Below are 21,772 nucleotides of genomic sequence, written 5' to 3' on the forward strand. Positions count from 1 at the left end.
GTACTGAGTAAAGGCTGGATTTTGCCCTGCAGGGAAACCCTTTATAGTCCTGGGTATGTCAGGAGAGGCCAGGTTGTGAACGTAAATATATGGGAAAGGGGATATTGCAGTCCTCCCAGTGTTCTGGGTTTTCCCAATGTAAATATGTCAAGGAGGCAAAGAAAGACCATAACCCCTTTATATCAACTCCTCCAGACACTCCGAAGCATCAGAGTGAAAAACTAAGAGGGTGATTCCAAGGGTCTGGTGAGAAGGCAAAGACTCAGCGGTGCTTCACAGAGATAGAAACTCTCTCCCTGACAACACCACTCAGATGACATTTTGGGATGGTGGGCTGACTGCCACAGAGACCTCTGGACCTTCTAGGATGCCTGATCTCTTTATCTTATGGCCCCTTTCCACTCAACTACAACAGCTTTTGAGTGGTTCAGATTAATTCAGTCACAGACAGGATGGATTTATATTCTTGAACTCACAAGGACATCATCACCACCATCACCACTCTTATTATTTCATATTTATTGAGCACTCATAATGTTCTGGCCACCCCACTCCAGTGACTGCATTACTTCTCCTACCCACACCCATTCCCATCCCCATATCTTTGGGAAAAGCTTCATAATCACACCTGACCCTAAAGACACAATGACAAAAGGAAATACCTCTTGGGGACCCTGGAGTGTTTGGTCTTTGGCCAGTCTGTCCCTGGCACCACTACAGAAATATATATAATCTTTGCTCATGTCTATACAATATTGATCTCTGCAGACTGCTTAAAATAGAACCTGATTTTCTCTTTTAATCCAAGTAGCCCCACAACAAAAGGAGGCCCAGCTTCACGGACTGGCCAAGAACCCCCAGAGCATTTTAAGTAGTTATTCTTAAATTTTCACAGCAATCTAATACGTATTTTCCCCTGGAGCTATTGGGACAGGTCTGGGGCAGAGGGGGAATTTGGGATGATAAACAAAACACCCATAAGCCCAATCTAAAGATTAGTGGCCACAGTGGATGTTTGTTGGGAAGGGGACTCTTTTTTTCCCAGACATTTCAGACAGATATGCTGGGCCCACCTGAGGAGTGCTAGCAAACACAAGAGTCCTCCTGAATGCACATATGGTCTAAGGGTACCTTGTGAAGTTGTGAATATTTCCCCAGAAAAGTGGAGACCTTGAAGCCCTCTTTTGCACTTGCTGTCCCTGGATGGTGTCTTCAGCAGTTAAATGGCATTTCCTTTAACAATCTGGAATTTTCTGGGATGCTCAGAGGAGGTTGGGTAATGATAGATCAGCCCACCCCTTGATGGAAATCCTATTCCAGTCTAATGGTCAAGTGAGGAGTCAACGGCTGCTTTGAGCATCAAACTGGCTCCTATTCAAGCCCAGCTCTGGCACTGTTCTTGGCTTCATGCCAAGAGGGCTGCTTCCTCAGACACCTGGTGAGATCCAAGGTCTTACACTGGCAGGTGAGTTAGCCAACAGAAGTTGCTAGCTCAAATAGCTGGTATAGTGTGATACCACTAATGAGAACATGATTAATCACATGATGCTGGTGGGAGGGATGAGTACTGGTCACGGGCTAAAGACTGGCTCTGAGGGTTTGGATCACTAGATGGATACTGGGCTTGGGGAATATCCTCTCCAGGCGGCTGGTCAATCACCTCAGAGACCACCCAGGACTGCTGATTAACCTCAGGGACTTCCTGGACCTGCAGATCATCCTCTTCAGGGAACTCTTGGGATGGTTTATCAGCCTCAAGAATGTCCTGAGACAACAGATTGATTGCAGAAGCCTCTTGGGCCAGACTGCTAACCTCTGCAAAGAATTCCTGGCATGGCTGGCTGAGCTCCTCAGGGGTCTCTTGGGTTGGCTTGCCAACTTCCCTACGGATTTCCTGGACTAGGTCACCAACCCCTCGAGGGAACCCATGGGCCAGCCTGCCAACTTCCACAGGGACCTCCTGGGATGGATGGCTGACCTCAGGGTTCTCCGGGCAAAGCTCACAAGTTTCATCAGAGATTTTCTGGCACAGGTGGCTCGCCTTCTGGCATGGCTGGTGGATCTGAGGAACCTTCTGACATATCTGGTCAATGTTGTCATGGCTCTCCTGGCATGGCTGGCTGATGTCAGGAACCTCCTGGCATGGCTGGCTGACCTCTTCAGGGATGTCCTGGCATGGCTGGCTGATGTCAGGAACCTCTTGGCATGGCTGGCTGATCACCTCAGCAACCTCCTGGCATGGCTGGCTGGTTTCCACAGGTGGTTCCTGTGAAGACTGGCTTGGTTCAAAAGACTCTTGCACCCCTTCAATGGGGAACTCTTGTTCTCCATTCCTAGGGAGCATCCCAAGGCTTTGATGTTCTTCAATCACGTGTGAACTTACAGAAGGTTGATCACTAAAGCCAAAAGGGCAGTTACCATCCACTGCAGTGGGGGAGGAAGGACCAGCACTGGACACAGTGCTGGAAGGGCCACTGCTGTCTGTAAAACAAAGTCAGGAGACCAAGTCAGGCAACTTGGAAGAGTAGACTCTATTCTGTGTATGTAGTTCAAATGCCAGAGTCTGAATTCTTCCCAAGCTATGCAGACATTAATCAATTAGCCCAGCTCAGGAACTGTGTTACTCTGACCTAATGTACACTACAGGAGTACACAGGAGCGCTAAAGTACATCTAAGACTTTAGGAGAGAGTGATGAGGCCCACTTCATCCAGTTCTTTCACAAATATACCCCCAACCCAACTCTGAATTCACATGGTCTACTTCCTACTTTGGAAGCATACCAAGCTGTATCCCAGAGGTTCATAATGAGATAATTTTTAAAAATACGAATTTCAAGGTTCCATCTTTAGAGATTCTAATTCTGTAGGTTTAGGGTAAACATGTGGGGTGGAGAGGGAATGAAGTCTAATGGCCTTTTGTTTTTGTTGAAATACTCCCAATTAAATTTTGTTGAAATACTCCCAATTAGATCCGAGGTACATCTTTTGTAAAGAATCATTTTTTTAAAGCAATCAATGTATTTCGGGGGCAAAGGTAATCATTGTTTATAGCCCAAGAGGCGGTTAAGCAGGAGAATGTAGAAAAATCTTGTGAATGAAAACAGTAGGAAGGAAAATTGCCCGAAGATTGAAGACTTCCATGGAATCTCTAAACGGCAAAGGTTCTTAATTAATCTTCCTTTGGGGGGGGGGTCACTGAACCCTTTGAAACTCTAATGACAGTCATGGGCAATCTTCCCAGAAAAATATACATATGGATATTCATACTAATCTTCGCAAATAATTCCTGGGGTTCAAAGACTTTACCCTTAAATCCATCCATGGGTCCAAGGTCAAGACCTTCTAAGTCTTGGGACACACAGTGTTATAGGCTTGTGGATGTCACAGATATATACAACATAAAAATTAATTATCCCATATTGACAGTAATAAAATGAAGGGCTCGGTTACACTGGGGGACAATTCCTACCCCAGTCTCTACTACTTCACTGACCTCTAGCAGGGGACTACTCTACTTTCCATTTTGTAAATGTATTTATTAATGGTATTCTAATTTTATATTCAAAGTATTCTAATATAAATAATGATCGATTTTGGATATAGGGGGCACCTGAATATCTTGTCATCAAAGAGAACCTGGGAAAGCTGGCAAGCCTGAGCCTGCAAAGGCTGAATCAGTCATTGAGTTTAGGGTATGCCAGTTTTCTCTTTTCTGTAAAGGGCCACAGGTGGCATGCTTCAAGCAGAAGAAAGAGGAACATGGTTTGGGCCAACAGGGCCTATTGACAGCAGACAAACCCTAAAGAAAATATTTACCAATGAGGCTACACACCTCATGCTGAGTCAAAGATGTGATAGTAGATTAAAAACAAGAAGAAAAAGAAAGAGTTACCCAAGGATAGAAGTAGCCTTAATATTCACTTAGTGGTTTGATTCAGGCAAATCAAAGAAGTCAGACAGAAGCAGAAGCAGGAAGGGCACCTGGGTGGCTCAGTCGGTTAAGTATCTGCCTCTGGCTCAGGTCATGATCTCAGGTCCTGGGATGGAGCCCCACATGGGACTCCCTGCTCAGCAGGGGGTCTGCTTCTCCCTCTGCCCCTCCCACCTCATGTTTTCTCTCTGTCTCCCTCTCAAAGAAAGAAAGAAAGAAGCAGAAGCAGGAGAAGGATAAAGTTTCCAGAAGCAGTCAAAGCAATCTTGAGAAAGAAGAACAAAGCTGGAGGTATTACAATTCCACATTTCAAGATATACTATGAAGCTGTAGTAATCAAAACAGTACTGACACAGAAACAGACTCATAGATCAATGGAACAGAATAGAGACCCATGTTCATTTGGTCAGTTAATCTATGACAAAGGAGACAAGAATATAGCAGGGGGAAAAGCAGTCTTTAATAAATGGTGCTGGGAAAACTGGATAGCTACATGCAAAAGAATGAAACTGAACCACTTTCTGACACCATACACAAAAATAAACTCAAAATGGATCAAGGACCTAAATGTGAGACTTGAAACCATAAATACCCTAGAAGCAAGCACAAGCAGTAATCTCTCTGACATCAGCCGTAGCAACATTTTTTTAGACATGTCTTCTGAGGCTAAGGGAAACAAAAGCAAAAATAAACTACTGGGACTATATTCAAATAAAAAGCTTTTGCACAACAAAGGAAACCACCAACAAAACAAAAAGGCAACCTAATGAATGACAGAAGATATTTGCAAATGTTATATCCAATAAAGGGTTAGCATCTAAAATATATAAAGAACTTACACAACTCAACACCAAAAAACCTCAAATAATCCAACTAAAAACTGGGTAGAGGACCTGAATAGACATTTTTCCAAAGAAATCATACAGATGGCCAACAGACACATGCAAAGATGTTCAATATCACTAATTATCAGGGAAATGCAAATCAAGACCACAGTGAGAAATCACCTCGCACTTGTCAGAACAGCTAGAATCAGAAAGACAAGAAATAACATAGAACGCTTTATGTTAACTAACTAGAATTAAAATAAAAACTTAAAAAAAAGAAGAAGAAATAGCAAATGCTGGAGAGCATGTGTAAAAAAAGGAAAGTCTGTGCACTGCTGGTGGGAATGTAAATTGGTGTAGCCACTGCAGAAAACAGTATGGAGGTCCCTCAAAAAATTAAAATAGAATTGCCATAAGATCCAGTAATTCCACTACTGAGTATTTGCCCAAAGAAAATGAAAACTCTAACTTCAAAAGATACATGCATCCCTATGTTTATTGTAGCATTATTTGCAATAGCCAAGTTATGGAAGCAGCCCAAGTGTTCACCAACAGATGAATGGATGGATAAAGAAGATGTATTAAAAAAAGAAGAAGAAGAAGAAGACACACACACACACATACACACACACACACACGCACGCACAAAGGAATATTACTCAACCATGAAAAGGATGAGATTTTTTTTACCATTTGTGACCATATGGATGGACCTAGAAGATATTATGCTAAGTGAAATAAAGGAAGACAAACACCACTGGTTTCACTTATATGTAGACTCTAAAAAGAAAAAAAAAAAAGAAGAGACAAACAAATAAAAAGCAGAATCAGACCTAAAATACAGAGAACAAGCTGATGCGAAGGGGTGGTGAGAGGCTGGGCAAATGGGTGAAGGGGAGCGGGAGATATAGGCTTCCAGTTATGAAATGAGTAAGTCACAGGAACAAAGGGTACAGCACAGGGAATAGAGTAAATGGTACTGTACTAGCATTGTATTGTGACAGATGGTAGCTACACTTGTGGTGATCACAGCATAATGTATAGTCTTGTTGAACTAGTATGTTGTATAACATTGCATATGAACTATACTCAAATTAAAAAATGTATGTATTATTAAAAAAAAAAGACTTCCAGGGGCACAAAACCTGTAAACATTCCAGGAGAGAGATAAAAGGAGCAATGGCAAGGTGAATGTAAGATAATAGGAAATTCAGTGGAAGAGCTCTTGGCGTCGGAAAGGAATGTTTCTTCTGCATACAGGGTGCCAATTCTGCAACTGTTTAACCCAATCCTGAAATATGAATCTTTGCTTCACTCCTATCCAATGAAATAATAAAAGCCATGTTTGATTTTAGTTATTTTCTGGAGGCAGGTTGAGTAAGGAAAGGATTTTTCCATCACTGGTGTCTCTGGTCCTTATCCTCCCTCTGTCACGAGGATCTCCCCTTCCCTACAATTACACTAGGAAGTCCCTGTGACTCCACTGTTCACACTGTTACCAAGAAAAATTAGTGGTAGGCTAGAGATTTTATTTGTTCATTTGTTTATTTATTTATTTATTTAGCGAGCACCAGTGGGAGGGGCAGAGCTAGAGAGAGAGAGACTCTGAAGCAGACTCGATCTCACAACCCTGAGATCGTGACCTGAGCCTAATACAAGAGTCAAATACTTAACCAACTGTGCCACCCAGGCGCACCTTGTGATAGGCTAGAGGTTATAAAGAAGAGATGGGAAAAAGCAGTACTTCAATTTGAACTAACAGCTGAGAACAGACAACTTGAGAAAAGGGATATGTAGAAAGTAGTAGCAAATTCTAGTTTCCTTCTCCCAGCTTTTCTATATACTCAGGTATCCTCTCAAGTCATCTGTACTTGAGAAAGGTATAGAGACCAAATGGGAATCTGAGGAGAATGAAGTTTCTGTCCTTTGTTCCCCCAAAGTACCCTCTGGGACACTACCTTTTAGGAGCCTCGCCAATGAAACAGAGGGGTCATGGAGAATGGAGATAATGAGATAGGGTAAATCCTATCTCATTCCTATCTCAATCCTCCCTTCACCTTGGAAACAGACGAGACTGGTTTCCCTACTGGTTATTTTTGGTCTTTCAACCCTCATCTTCATTTCCCTCATGAGACAGGTCTCTCACTCACCAATCCCTCCATCCCTCTTGGCCTTTCTCCAGGCAGTTCCAAAAGGATTACTTACACCAAGGGGGCTTCTCAGAGCGCTGCCGGAGTTGTAGGGTGGGTGAATGAAGAGTACGGGGTGGGGAAAATAGGCTATCTGAGGCTTGGTTGCTGTGCATAGAGTCAAAGAGGGCTGGATAGACAGGGGAGAAAGAAGGAAGCAAAAAAAGAGTTTGAGAAGCATTCAAGAGTCACGGTTCTCAACATAAGTCAAAACCAACTTACACATTCTCAGGCTGAAAAGTAGCATTTCCTAAGGACCCTTCATATAAACTGTTTTTAATATTTTAAAATTTATATTATGAATATTTTCAAACATTTTTTGTTCTCTCCCCATTCCTCCTTTTTAAAAAAAGTTGTTGGAAGACTAGTACAATCCAAACTGATATCTTCATCTCCTACATTTACCACATCAGTGTGTTAACATTTTGCCATATTTGTTTCACCCATTTCTTCATGCGGAAATTCTTTTTTAAAAATGACAGACATTATGAAACATTTTACCTCGAAATACATCAATATGCATCTCTTAAATATAAGGAATTTTTCCTACATAGCCACACACCATTAACAAACGTTACAAAATTTAAAAATAATACCCTAATATCATCTAATACCCAATTCATATTTAAATCTCCCACAATTATTCCCCAAATGTCTTTTATCTTTTATTTTTTAAAAGATTTTATCTGTTTATTTGACAGAGAGAGAGAACAAGCAGTGGAAGCAGCAGAGGGAGAGAGAGACGCAGGCTTCCCGCTGAGCAGGGAGCCCCATATGGGGCTTGATCCCAGGACCCAGGATCATGACCTGAGCTGAAGGCAGACACTTAACCGACTGAGCCATCCAGGTGCCCCCCCAAATGTCTTTTATAGTAATATCCAAATATGAACCATGCATTGCATTTTGTTACATCTCCAAAGTCTCTTTTAATCTAGAATATTATCTCCCCCAACACCATTTATTTTCCTCGAAGTGATTTTTTTTCAAAGTGATTTTTTTTTAAAGATTTCCTTATTTATTTAAGAGAGAGAGCAAGCATGGGGCGCCTGGGTGGCTCTGTGGGTTAAGCCTCTGCCTTTGGCTCAGGTCATGATCTCAGGGTCCTGGAATTGAGTCCTGTATTGGCCTCTTTGTTCCGCAGGGAGCCTGCTTCCTCCTCTCTCTCTTTCTGCCTGTCTCTCTGCCTACTTGTGATCTCTCTCTGTCAAATAAATAAATAAAATCTTTAAAAAAAAAGAGAGAGAAAGAGAGCAAGCATGTGCACATGAGCAGGGGGAGGGGCAGAGGGAGAAGGGGGAGAATCTCAAGCAGACTCCCTGCTGAGCATGGAGCTGATGCTGGGCTTGGTCCCACGACCCTGAGATCATGACCTGAGCCCAAATCAAGAGTAGTATGCTTAACCAACTGAGTCACCCAGATGCCCCTCAGAGTGACTTTTTGAAAAGAACAGATCAGTTGTCTCATAGAACTATCATGTATCACATTCTGGATTTGTCTGATTGTTCCCTCATAGAATCATTTAACTTGTTTCACTATTGCTTATATTTCTTATAAACTGGAAGTTATATATAAAAATTTTGATTGGATGATTCAATTTAAATAACTTTGATAAAAATACCAAATAGGTGATCCTATGCACTTTTATATCATATTAGAGGGACATAATGTCTCACTGTCCCGTTAAGCAAAGCTAAGTTTACTAACTGGGTTAAAGTGGTAGCCACAAGATCTCACCATAAAGTTTTCCCCTTCTGATTAGAGGTAATCCTTCGGCACCATGCAACCCCATCAACATTTTACCTAATTGTGTTAGTATCCATTGATGATTCTTAATTATTTAAGTGGTGATTTTCTATTTTTTAATTTTTTTAAATTATTTTTATTAACATATAATATATTATTTGCCCCAGGGGTACAGGTCTGTGTATTGTCAGGCTTACACATTTCATAGCACTCACCATATCACATACCCTCCCCAATGTCCATAACCCAACCACCCTCTCCCTCCCCCCTCCCCCCAGCAATCCTCAGTTTGTTTTGTGAGATTAGGAGTCTCTTATGGTTTGTCATGATTTTCTAATTTTTTTTTTTAAAGATTCCACTTATTCATTTGACAGAAAGAGAGAGGGAGAGAGGGAACACAAGCAGGGGGAGTGGGAGAGGGAGAAGCAAGCCTCCTGCTTAGCAGAGAGCCTGATGTGGGGCTCAATCCCAGAACCCTGGGACCATGACCTGAGCCAAAGGCAGACACCAAACAACTGAGCCACCCAGGCACCCCAAGTGGTGATTTTCTAATTCTATCAATCCTCCAACATTTATTAGCTGGTATATTTTCTGTAAAAAAGAGCTTTCCCTCTGGGGCTATTTGATTACACTGAAATGCAGTTCCTACTGAAAAGGGAGAATAAGTGTTTATTTCCTTTTAATTAGTTTTCAGAGAAAAGAGGTGGTGAAAAGTATTTTCCAAATGTGGGAGATGAGAATTATTTTATTTTTGCTTTCTTTTTTGTAGAATTATTTACTTATTATTTATTATGAGTTTGTGGATTTTTATATTTCAGCGTACTTTAATCAATTATAGTAAATTATTATTTTGAATGCTAAAATGTTCTAGTTGTATCACTTCTTGACTTTGGGCTAAGATCAAGTGTAAAATGTTCCAGTTGTGGTCAGTAAGAGCCTCTTCAGGCTTGACTGCTTCCTTGCTTCTGTTGTAACATGCCTCAGGATGACCTTGTACTTTCTTTGCCCTAGACCATGTATTCTCAACAAACTTGGTTCTTGGTGAGGGTAAAAAAATTTTAGGTATTCCATTGGTTTGTGGTCCATCACATGGCCATGGACCATAAACGGACATCTATTGTATATCTGTGGTATTAAAATTTCATGTGGGAAGGTTACTAGGAAAAAGAATGTCTAAAAAGACTGAAGGGTGGTATGAACATGGGATGTCTTTCTACTTACCTAGATCATCTTTATTTCAGCAATGTTTTGTAGTTTTCAGTGTACAAGTCTTTAAACTTATTGGTTAAATTTGTTCCCAGGTATTTTATTTTGTGGATGCTATTGTAAATTATATTGTTCTCTTAATTTCCTTTTTGGACTTTTCATTGATGGTATAAGGACACAAAATTGATTTTTCTGAGTTGATCTTGTCCCTGTAAACTGTGCTGAACTTGTTCATTAATTCTGGAAGTTTTTTTGAGGATTCTTTGCATTTTTTCTACATAGGACCATGTCCTCTGCGAATACAGATAGTTTTACTTTCTCCTTTCCAATTTCTATGCCAATTTTTTTCTTGCCTAATTGTTCTGCCTAAATTACCAGTACAATGTTGAACAGCAGTGGTGAATGTGGGCATCCTTGTCTTGTTCCTGATCATAGGGGAAAAACTTTCAGTCTTTCACCAGTGAGTATGATGTGCACTATGGGTTGTTCATAAATGCCCTTTATCATGTTGAGGAAGTTCCCTTCCATTCCTAGTTTGCTGGTTGTTTTTATCATGAAAGGGTAGTGGATTTTATCAAATTAAAGGTAGTGGATTTTATCAAATCTTAATTTTACCAAATTAAGATGATTTTTAGTTTTTCCCTTTGTTCTTTTAAAATAGTATATTACACTGAGTGATTTTCTTATTTTGAATCACCCTTGCATTCTTGAGATAAATCTCACTTTGTCAACTTGCTGTTAGATTTGGTTTGCTAGTATTTTATTGGGAGCTTTTGCTTCTGGGCCACCTGGCTGGCTCAGTCGGTTAAAGATCTGGTTCTTGACCTCAATTCAGGTCTTCAACTCAGTGTCATGAGCTCAAGCCCCTCACTGGGCATGGCACCCACCCAAAAAAATACAGAGAATTTTTGCTTCTATATTCATAAGGGATTCAGGTCTGTTGTTTTCTTACGGTGTCTTTGTCTGGCTTTCATATCAGGGTAATGCTGGCCTCATAGAACTCTTTGGTAGATTTGACCAGTGAAGCTATCTTATCCTGGACTTTTCTTTGTTGAAAGTTTTTCTACTGATTCAGTCTTTTTCTGTGTTATAAATTATGTTCAGATTTTCCACTTCTTCTTGGGTCAATTTTTATAGTTTATGTGCTTCTAGGAATTTGTTTATCTAGGTTATGTAATTCATTGGCATGTAACTGTTCATAGTGCTCTTTTTAAAAAAATTCTATTTACTTATTTGAGAGAGAGAGAATGAGCACATGCGTGCATAAGTGGGGGCGGGGTGGGGGGGAGGGGAGGGAGAAGCAGACTCTTCACTGAGCAGGGAGCCAGATGTGTGGACCTTGGGAACATGACCTGAGCTGAAGGCAAATACTTAACTGACTGAGCTACCCAGGTGCCCCCATAATGCTCTCTTTTAATTCTTTTTATTTCTGTAAGGTCAGTAGCAATGTCCCCACTTTTATTCCTGATTTTGGTTATTTTGCATCAACACTCAATTTTTCTTAGTCTGCTAAAGGTTTGTCAATTTTGTTGATTTTTTTCAAAGAACCAACTTTTGGTTTTGCTGATTCTGTTTTCTATTCTTTACTTCTTTGTTCTAATCCTTATTATTTCAATCTTTCTATTGGCTTTGGGTTTAGTTTGTTCTTCTTTTCTTACTTCCTTAAGGTATACAGTTAGGTTTTTGGTTTATGATCTTTCCTGGGTTTAAATGTAGGTGTTTACAGCTGTAAATTTCTCTCTTAGCACTGATTTTGCTGCATTCCATAACTTCTGGAATGTTGCATTTTCACTTTCATTCATCTCAAAGTATATTCTAATTTCCCATGTGATTTCTTCCTTGACCTGAAGGTTAAGAATGTGTTTAATTTCAACATATTTGTGAATTTTTGTTTTCCTTTCATTAATGATTTCTAGCGCCATTCTCCACTGTGCTAGAGAGGATATTTTGTATGATTTCAATCTTTTAAATATTTAACTTTTTAAATGGTGTATCATGGTGTATCATGTATCACGTGTATCATGGCGTATCATGTGTATCATGTGTATCATGGTGTATCATGGTGTATCATGTGCACTTAAAGAAGAATCTGTATTTTGTTGGTGGTAGATGTTCTATATGTCCCTTAGGTTTAGCTGGTTTAGAGTGTTACTGAAACTCTCTGTTTCCTTACTGATCTTCTGTCTGGTTGTTTTATCTATTACTAAAGGTGAGATATTAAAGTCTACAACTGTTATTGTAGAACTATCTACTTATCCCTTCAATTCTGTCAATGTTTGCTTCATATATTTGGGGGCTCTGTTGTTTGGTGGGTATGTTTATAATTTTTGTATGCTCTTGATGAATTAACCTTTTAATTAATATATAATGACATCTCTCTCTTAGAACAATTTTTGACTTAAAGATTATTTTGTCTGACATTAGTAGAGTTACCCCAGCTCTCATTTGGTTATTATTTGCATGGAATATCTTTTTCTATTCTTTCATTTTCAACCTATTTGTACTGTTGGATCTAAAGTGAGTTTTGTGTAGACAACATACAGTTGGATGATTTTTAAAAAAATCCATTCTGCTGGGGCACCTGGGGGGTAGTCAGTTGGGCATCCTACTCTTGGTTTCAGCTCAGGTTGTGGTCTCAGGGTGGTGGGATTGAGCCCTGCATCAGGCTCTACTCTCAGTAGGGAGTCTGCTTGGGACTTCTCTCCTTCTCCCTCTGCCCCTCCCCACTCTGCATCTTCAGTTTCTCTCTGTCTCTAAAATAAATAAATAAATCTTTTTAAAAATCCATTCTTAAAAAAAACCCATTCTGCTAATCTCCACCTTTTACTTGGAGAGTTTTATTCATTTACATTGTTGACTAGTCAATGATAAGGAGGGGCTTAATTCTGCCATTTTACTATTTTTTATACATCTTAGACTGTATTTTGTTCCTCATTTCCTCCATTACTAACATCTTTGTGGGTTGTTGTTTTTTTTTAAGATTTTATTTATTTGAGACAGAGAACAAGTAGTGGGGAGGAACAGAGGGAGAAAGAGAGAAGCAGACTCCCTGTTGAGTAGGAAGGCCAATGTAGGGCTCAACCCCAGGACCTGGATATTGCAACCTGAGCTGAAGGCAAACACCCAGCTGACTGAGCCATCCAGGCACCCCTCATCTTTGTGTTTAAATGATTTGTTTGTAGTGTATCATTTTGATTCCCTTCTTATTTCTCTTTCTGTACATTTTTTTGATATTTCATAGTGGTTACTATGGAGATACAATTAATATCCTGAATTTATAACAATCTTGTTTGAATTGATGGCAAATTTAGCTTCAGTAACATAAAAACTCTGCTCCTATAAAGCTCAGTCCTTACCTTATGTTATTGTCACAAATTATTATATTGTTATGCATTGCATGCCCACTAATACAGACTTGTAATGGCTATTTTATTCATTTGTGTGTTAAGTTATATATGAAACAAAAAAAGGAGTTACAAACCAAAAATACAGAAATGCTGACTTTTATATTTACCAATGTAATTACCTTTACCAGGGTTCTTCATTTTTGGTATGGTATCACGTCACTATCTAGTGTCCTTTTATTTCATCCCAAAAAGCTTTTAGTGTTTCTTGTAAGGCAGTTTTACTTGTGAAAAACTCCTTCAACTTTTGTTTACCTGGTAATGTCTTAATTTCTTCTTCATTTCTGAACAGTTTGGCTAGACAAAGAATTCTTGGTTGACATTTTTTTTTCTTTTAGCACTTTATATATGTCATTCCACTGCTTTCTGGCCTCTGTGATTTCTTTCTTTCTTTTTTTTTTTTTTTAGATTTTTATTTATTTTTTTGACAGACACAGATCACAGGTAGGCAGAGAGGCAGGCAGAGAGAGAGGAAGGGAAGCAGGCTCCCTGTTGAGCAGAGAGCTTGATGCGGGGCTTGATCCCAGGACTCTGGGATCATGACCTAAGCCGAAGGCAGAGGCTTTAACCCACTGAGCCACTCAGGCGTCCCGCCTCTGTGATTTCTGATGAGAAATTGGTTGTTAGGGGCACCTCGGTGGCTCAGTGGGTTAAGCATCTGCCTTTGGCTCAGGTCATGATCCCAGAGTCCTGGGATTAAGCCCCACATGGGGCTCCTTGCTCAGCCGGGAACATGCTTCTCACTCTGCCTGTCAAATAAATAAATAAAATCTTAAAAAAAAAACCACAAAGAAATTGGTTGTTAATCTTATTAAAGATCCCTTGTATGTGATAAGTTGCTTTTCTTTTGCTACTTTCAAGATTTTCTGTCTTTTGACAATTTGATTATAGTATATCTCAGTGGGGATCTCTTTGAATTTATCCTTGTTGGTGTTTGAACTATTTGGATGTATAGATTTGTGTCTTTATCCAAGTTGAGAAAGGGCTCTTCAGAGCCCTTATTTCTTCAAATATTTTTTCTGCCTCTTTTTGTCTTCTCCTTCTGAGACTCTGATCATGCATATGCTGGTATTCTTTTTTTTTTTTTTTTTTGACAGAGAAAGAAAGGGAGCATGAGCTGGGGGGGAGCAGCAGAGGGAGAGGAAGAAGCAGGTGCTCAGAGGAGCAGGGAACCTGATATGGGGCTTGATTCCAAGACCCCAGGATCATGACCTGAGCTAAAGGCATATGCTTAACTGACTGAGCTACCCAGGCGCCTGTGCATGTTCATATTCTTGATGGTGTCCCACAGGTCTCTTTAGCTCTGTTAATTTTTTTTCTTTTTCTTTTTTTCTTTCTCCTCTTCAGACTAGACAATTTCAAATGACTTATCTTTAATTTTGCTGACTCTTTCTTTCGCCTGCTCGTATCTTCTAAGACACCTTCTAGTGAATTTTGCATTTCTGTTATACTTTTCACTCTCAGAATTTGTTTGGTTTCTTTTTATATTTTCTGTATCTTTAATGATATTCTGTATTTGCTGAGACATCATTCTCCTGATTTCATTCAGTTCTCTATCATTTCCCTTAGCTCTTTAAGCATATTTAAGATAGCTGATTTAAATTCCTTGTCCCAGTAAGTCTAACATCTGTGCTTCTTTAGCAACTGTTTCTGTTCATTTCTTCTGTAAATGGACCATACTGTCCTGTATCTTTGCATATTTTATTGAAAACTGGACATTTTGAATATTATAATTTTGCTAACTCTGAATATCAGATTATTCCCCCCCGCCAGGGTTTCTTTTCATTGTTTGCTGTGGGCTGTGGCTGTTTAGTGACTTTTCTAAGCTATTTTTGTTAAGTCTGTCTTTATCATATGTGGTCTCTGAAATCTCTGTTCCTTTAGCTTATTTCACAGCTAGTGGTTCTTTGTTTTTTGTTTTTTTTTAGATTTTATTTATTTGAGACAGAGAGAGAGAGAGAACAAGCAGGGAGAGAGGGGCAGAGAGAGGGGAAAAGTAAGAGGTAGATTCCCTAAAGACTCCCTGACACGGGGCTTGATCCCAGGACCCCAAGATCACAATCTGAGCTGAAGTCAGACATTTAATCAACTGAGCCACCCAGGTGCCCCACAGCTAGTATTCTGACAAGAATTTCCTTGACTGCCAAGAACCAAAAGAAGGGAAGAGGAAGATCGGGGGAAAGGAGGCAAAGGGAAGGGAGGGGAATTCTCTGTCTTTGCAGATTGGTTCTTTGTTAAGGTATTCCTTCAACATTTAGCTAGACTGTTTACAAATCCCTCTTAGCCTTCAATTCTTGCCTGTGCTGAGTCTAGAGTTCGGGCACAGGGAAAATCTTAGCGTAGTCTCATGTGTTTTCTGCGCCTGTGTCCCTCCCTAGGCATGCACATGGCTTCTAACTTCCCTAGTATATGTGGGGGCTTTTGAATGCCTTAATTTTCCTCCTTTTTTAAATGTATTTTATTTATTTATTTGTCAGAGAGAGAGCAAGCGAGAGTGTGAGCACAAGCAGGGAGAGCAGCAGGCAGAGGGAGAAGCAGGCTTCCTAGTGATCAAGGAGCCAGATGAGGGACTTCATCCTAGGATCATGACCTGAGCTGAAGGAAGACGCTTAACTGACTGAGCCACCCAGGCATCCCTTGAATGCCTTAATTTTCCAAAGAAACTCTCTACCTAAGTTTTCACTCCAGGCTTTCAGCACACTTATTGTTTGCCTCAATTATAATTTTTGCCCCAGGCAGCAGTATGTTGTTCATGTGCCTTACAATGTTTTCAGGGAACACTTTCTGCATAGCTACTTTCCTGCCTACTAATAGTAGTCAGGACAGCAATGAAACAAAGGTAAGCACCTTGTGACAGTTCTTCAAGTTAGACAAGTTAGAGTAGATAAGTTAGACAAACACAATTCTTTGAGAATAAAGTCTGCTCTGCTCCTTTAGGAACTAGGGACCAGAGTTTCACACTGACACCATGCTCTGCTATCTTTAAGACTGCTGTTGGGTGGGGGAGAGGGTAGGATAAGAGAAAGAAAAATGATAGGAAGCTTCCTGCCATTCTTAGGATGCCTCTTTCTTGATTTAGCATTTTTCTGGTTGCTGCAAACTTTTGATTATTTTCCAGAGGTCTGACAAAGCTGATTCTGATAGTTTTTGATTGATTTTTTGGTGTTTCTGTGAAGGACAAACCCTTGGAGCAACCTATTGTTTAATTTTTACATTTAGATTTCTGAAACATATGGATATATATGAACTCCATATATATGAACAAATATCTTCATATATAGCATGAAGTATGAATTCAATTTTAATTTTTGTCAAATGATCACTTAGCTGTGCCAACTTTACTTACTGAAAAATCTATCTTGGGGCACCTGGGTAGCTCAGTCAGTTAAGTGTCTGCCTTCAGCTCAGGTCATGATCTCAGGGACCTGGGATTGAGCCCTGAATTGGGATTTCTGCTCAATGTGGAGCCTGCTTCTCCCTCTCGGTCTGCCCCTCATGCTCGCTCCCTCTCTCTCAAATAAACAAATAAAATCTTTAAAAAAAAGTCTGTCTTTCCCCCAGTATTTTGAAATGCTAACTTCATCTATTTCTAGGTCTTCTATTTTGTTTGATTGGTCTCTCTCTATTCATGTATGAACACAACAGTGTTTTTGTTATAGAAGTTTTATGGAATGTTATAAAATCTGATAGGGCTAGTAGCTTTTCATTACTCTGGGGTGCCTGGGTGGCTCAGTTAGTTAAGTGCCTGCCTTCAGCTCAGGTTATGATCCGAGGGTCCTGGGATCAAGCCCCATGTGGGATCGACCCAGTCCCTGGGTCGCTTCTCTGAGCAGGGAGCCTGCTTCTCCCTCTCCCTCTGCCCCTCCCCCCAGCTCATGCACACACACACACACACACTCTCTCTCTCTCAAATGAAAAAATATATATATTAAAAAAAAAAACCCTTTTCAAAACTTTTCAATTTGTCTGACTTTAGAAAAACTTCAGCATTTTTATTGGAATCATGTTAAATTTATAAATTAACTTGGGAAGTTATGATGTTGAACTGGCCTATGCAATTAAATACTTTTTCAAGGCTAGTTCTGTGTCTTTTTGGAGTGCCCATCTTTTTAATTTACTACTCACATTCTAGGAAGGACAGGAGTAGGGACAGAGACAGGGGTACAAGATAAGAAGAGTATTCTCCATACCTGCAGATGCCTGTGCTTGAGCATCAGTATGGCGCTGGCAGACTCTACTTAGGAATTCACTCACTTGACGCAGGGAAAGGGCATTATGCAGTGTTTCCAGGGGGTAGATGGTAGGCACCATGGAACACCCTTCAAATCCTGTTAGAAAAGAGATGGGCAAAGTCAATGTTATTCGTGCCAGATATACCCCAACTGTCCAAGGAAGCATGGAGAGTCCCTGAGAGCCATCAGGAGAATCCGTGGCTTTTGGAGTATGGGGTATCCAAGATTTCAGGAGAGGGAACTCTTTAGAGCCCCTACAGGTGTCTGTTTCTCACCTCCAGAATCCTAAGAAATCTACCTGCTAAGGCCTCCAAGTGAATCAAATCACCTCTCATCCTACCCATGGAGAGCCTGTAATGACCCATGGAAAAATCAACAGAATTCCAATAGGGTAAGCACCTATATTGCTCTTGCTCTTTCTAGGGGAATAAAACAAAAGTCCAGAGGTAAGGGGTGAAACTGAAGGTCTAAATGAGGTAGGGAGGTCATGGAGCTGGGAAGAAACAGCAGATTTTAGGGATTGTGTAAAGAGAACCGGATTAAGGAGGAAGGCATGGAATCTGAAGAAGGATTCATGCAGATCTGGGATATGGGTAGAAAGGCTAGAATATCTGGAAGCAAGCTGGAGAGCATGCAATACACATGAAGCTCAGCCAAGGGAAAAAACATGCATGAACAGGCTGGGGGATGGAAGTTCTTTCTTGGTCATTTCCATCACATCAAAGCTTCTCCCTTCTGCTCTCACTGGAAAACCCCAGACTTGCTAGGATTTCTCTATCCCATCAGGAAAATGAGGCAAATCTCTAGGAAGAAGAATAAATTCTGATTCTCTATCTGAATCCAACAATCCCAATGTAGGTTCACCAGTCTGGTTAGGGTAAAGGGTAAACCTAAATATAATAACCCTAATCCCAGAGTGTGTTGATGAAAAAAAATGTTTCCATGGGAGGATCAAGAAGCATTGTCATCTTAAGCATTGTTTCAGCCTGCAATCTTTCCTATGTTTCTTTATAACTCCTTGAAGAAACTAATAGCAGGCAGGACAGCAATATCTATGTAAGACATAGCCTCCTGTGCACTAACGAGTAAAACCTGTAATTCGAAAGGATTATACCTGACCATCTTTAACTCTGGCCCTTGTTTGCTTCAAAGATTCAATTAAGACCTTTGTGCCTCAATTCCGTGCCCCCACCCCCACCCCCCGTACTCTTGTGGCAGGGGCGTCAGAGAAGTACAGTCTCTAGCTCCTCAGCATGGCTACTGGAAAAACGTTTGCATCTGAGGATGGTAATTAGCAGTGGGTTATAAAGACAAGAACAGATTTCAGGGCAAGAGACTACTCCTACACTGAACAGAATTGGGAATGGGTAACATTAGGAGTCAATAAGGAAGGAAAACAGTAAGGGGAAGAGCAGCCAATGCTACAGCTACCAGGCAGTCTGGCTCCAATCCCATATCCAAGCAACTAAATGCAAGTCACATAACCTTAGGGTAAATAGGAGAAAGGAATAGGTGGGCTCTCCTGCCAGAAGTGCAATAAGCAAAGCAGTCAGTCCCAGCCAGGGCAGTGGCAGCAGCCAGCTTGGTGGCAGGGGGTACCGTAGAGGCACTCGGGGTCATCCTGGCCTGAGCGCAGCCAGTTCCGGAAGAGGCGCAGGTGGTAGGAGCACTGGTGCAGGTGATGCGCCAGCGTGGCATCCAAGGAGACTGGCCGGCCCCCTGGACAGTCAGAGGAAAAACTGCGCAGCAACCGGACCACAGGGTGCTGGTCATCCAGCAGCTCTGGAGGGGATGGGGGAGGACCACGGCAGGAAGCACAAAGATAAAGAAAGAGAAGAGGGAGAGACAATGAGGGGGGCACTGAGTGGCACAAGCATTACTGGGAGGTGGGGCCACTCAGCTCCAAGGTGAGCTAAGAGAAAAGCAGAGATGGTCAGAACAACTGGGTATCTCTTGCAGGGAAGAAGAGTGTCAGCATCGCACTGAGTCTAAAAGAAGGGACTAGTGAGACATCATCATACAGTGAGGCCCTCCCCTCTTTCACTGAGCATAATTAAGTCAGTGCTTACAGACAGCAATCACATCATTCTGGATGGGGGTAAGCGGGCAGTTTTGTAGCTGGAGTCTTGATTAGCGCTCTAGGGCCCCTGTTTGTTCCTGGAGAAACCTCACTTATGACCTGCTTCACAGACCAACGTATTTATAAAGTTGGTATAGAGATGCAAAGATTCAAAGTCACTTAGAGAAGAGGGTCAAGAATGGTATAGGGTATTAAGGTCAAGTTTGAAGCTAAAAAGGCTCAGGCCAGGTCTTCTGGACGAGACTCTACAATAGCCATAAACAGGGATGGTGTTAGGCAAATGGCAAAGGAGACTGACAGGACACCAGGTATAAAGGTCCTTTAAAACACAGTATGTAAAAAACAGAATCAGTATGTGAAAATGAAGATACTGACTAATCAGCCTTTACTCTTGTCCAAATATGCAGATTTTAAAGAAATGTTCATATAAATCTCAGGATTCGGGGGATTCTGTATCCACTACTGAAGCAGGGATGGCTGAGAGATGTTCTCTCATTAAGGTAAGGAGACAGCACTGCCTTGCTTCCTTTCCAAAGCTAGGTCCAGGTTTTCCAGCTGCTCTTTCAAAGCAAGACAGCACAGCAAAGAGATGGTGACAATGGGACAGTAGGGTGCATATTGTTGTCACTAATGTGCCGTAAGTATTTGCAGACAGAGCATCCCTTCTGTAACTGCTAGGTCAGTCAAGCAAGATTTGACCATGGGATAGAGCCCTCACATTGTCCTTAGGAACAAATTAAGTCTAGGTAATCTTCAGCAAGTGACATAATAGCTCCACATTTCTCCTGATACCAACAGGGAGATCCCAGATTCTGGCTTCTCAAGCACTTTAGCTTCCAAACTCAAGTACAAGAAGAAGAATGGCCAGAAGGCCCCTGAGGAAGTGTGCAGGGTGTTGGAGGAGATCTCTCCTGTACTCTACTGTTCACTATTTACTGTACTGTTTACTATTACTCTCCTGTACTCTACTGAATTATCCAGGTCTTTCTTCTTCTCTTCCTCTTGGTAAATTAATTCATCTCTTCTTTAACCGGTGAGGCTGCTAATCAAGGCCTTGGGGAACTGGAGATAAATAGGTTTGAGGATCTGTTTTATGAAACTGGATCTTTTCTCACAAAGCCTAAGAACTAGGAGACCAGTGATTTAACTCTGATTTCAGGAGCCCAAGTTCCCAGTACTAGATTCTATACTCTAAGTAACACTTCTCCTAAGTCCAAGTCCCAGGCTGTGGGGCTGGGGCTGATGCATGAGGTTCTACTCTGGAGATGACTGGGGCACATGAAGGCCAGAAGAATTTGAAACTATATGTGGAGGCACAGCCATGCCACTCTGAAAGGGGAGCTCCTATTACAGGCACAAATGGGAGCTGGGGTGGGGGGTGGGGTTAGCCAACTTAAGAAAATTTGCAGTGCCTAGTGGAGAGGTATGGCCTGATTGGGCTAAAATCTAGCAGTTGCCACTGGCTAAGGAGTTTTTTCCAGCCAAGAAGCCAAGCTAATTTTACCTCCTTTAGAGAAACTTAGTACTTGGACAGAAGAAAACCATGTATAAGAAAACTGGATTTACCTTGAAAACAAGATACAAGGCAGAGAGAAACTAAGAATATAAAGGATAAAACAGGGAGTAAGCCCTGCCACACCCTACAAAGAGACCACTGCCCTTTAGTTTTTGGTTTACGCAGATCTCTAAACTCTCACACCTTAGTATGGCTAGACCAATTCTTCAATATTTTTGAAATACCATTCATTCCCAAGCCCCCCCCCCCCCCCCGAATTCCCAGGAGACATCTCAACTTCCACTTCAAGCTTCTCTGAGATACCAGTGTCTTAGGTAGGCTGGGGCTACAGGGAAACTGTATGCTAATTTAGGCTGTATAATTCAAGGTACAATCCCTTTTCCTTTACCTACTGCCTCCTACTCCCGTCTTTCTCTCTTTATCCCAAATCAATCTGGGCTCCTGTTTTCTAGGCCCAGACCCTAAGTTAGTAGTAACATAAAGCAGATGTCGGGAGCACAAGAGCCACATAAAGTACACACAATGATAGGTGGTAAGAATATGGTGATGGAAAACCATAAACTCAAGACCAGTACCCATAGGGGTATGTTTGGGAATGGGGAACTGCAGCAGCACTGCTCCATTTAAGAGAAACAAATGAGTC

At 41.2% G+C, this 21,772-nt stretch overlaps 1 protein-coding gene across 5 annotated transcripts in view; it reads right to left on the bottom strand.

Annotated features, from left to right (window-relative positions):
- Window positions 1–502: 502 nt before the first annotated feature.
- PPIP5K1 (diphosphoinositol pentakisphosphate kinase 1) overlaps window positions 503–21,772 on the bottom strand; it is a 46,245-nt gene continuing 24,975 nt past the window's right edge. For 3 of the 5 annotated variants that reach the window (XM_080808002.1, XM_080808005.1, XM_080808004.1), the window contains 3 exons: window positions 17,492–17,629; window positions 6,965–7,078; window positions 503–2,481 (listed from right to left, as the gene is read on the bottom strand). In XM_080808002.1, the coding sequence (XP_080664128.1) occupies window positions 1,535–2,481; window positions 6,965–7,078; window positions 17,492–17,629 (1,199 nt within the window). In that variant the 3' untranslated portion in view covers window positions 503–1,534. Of the gene's footprint in view, window positions 2,482–6,964; window positions 7,079–17,491; window positions 17,630–19,132; window positions 19,316–21,772 lie in introns of all 5 variants that reach the window. The other 2 variants (XM_080808003.1, XM_080808007.1) reach the window with 1 other exon arrangement.

The sequence above is a fragment of the Martes martes genome (genome assembly GCF_963455335.1).
Source record: "Martes martes genome assembly, chromosome: 7".
Classification (NCBI taxonomy): domain Eukaryota; kingdom Metazoa; phylum Chordata; class Mammalia; order Carnivora; family Mustelidae; genus Martes; species Martes martes.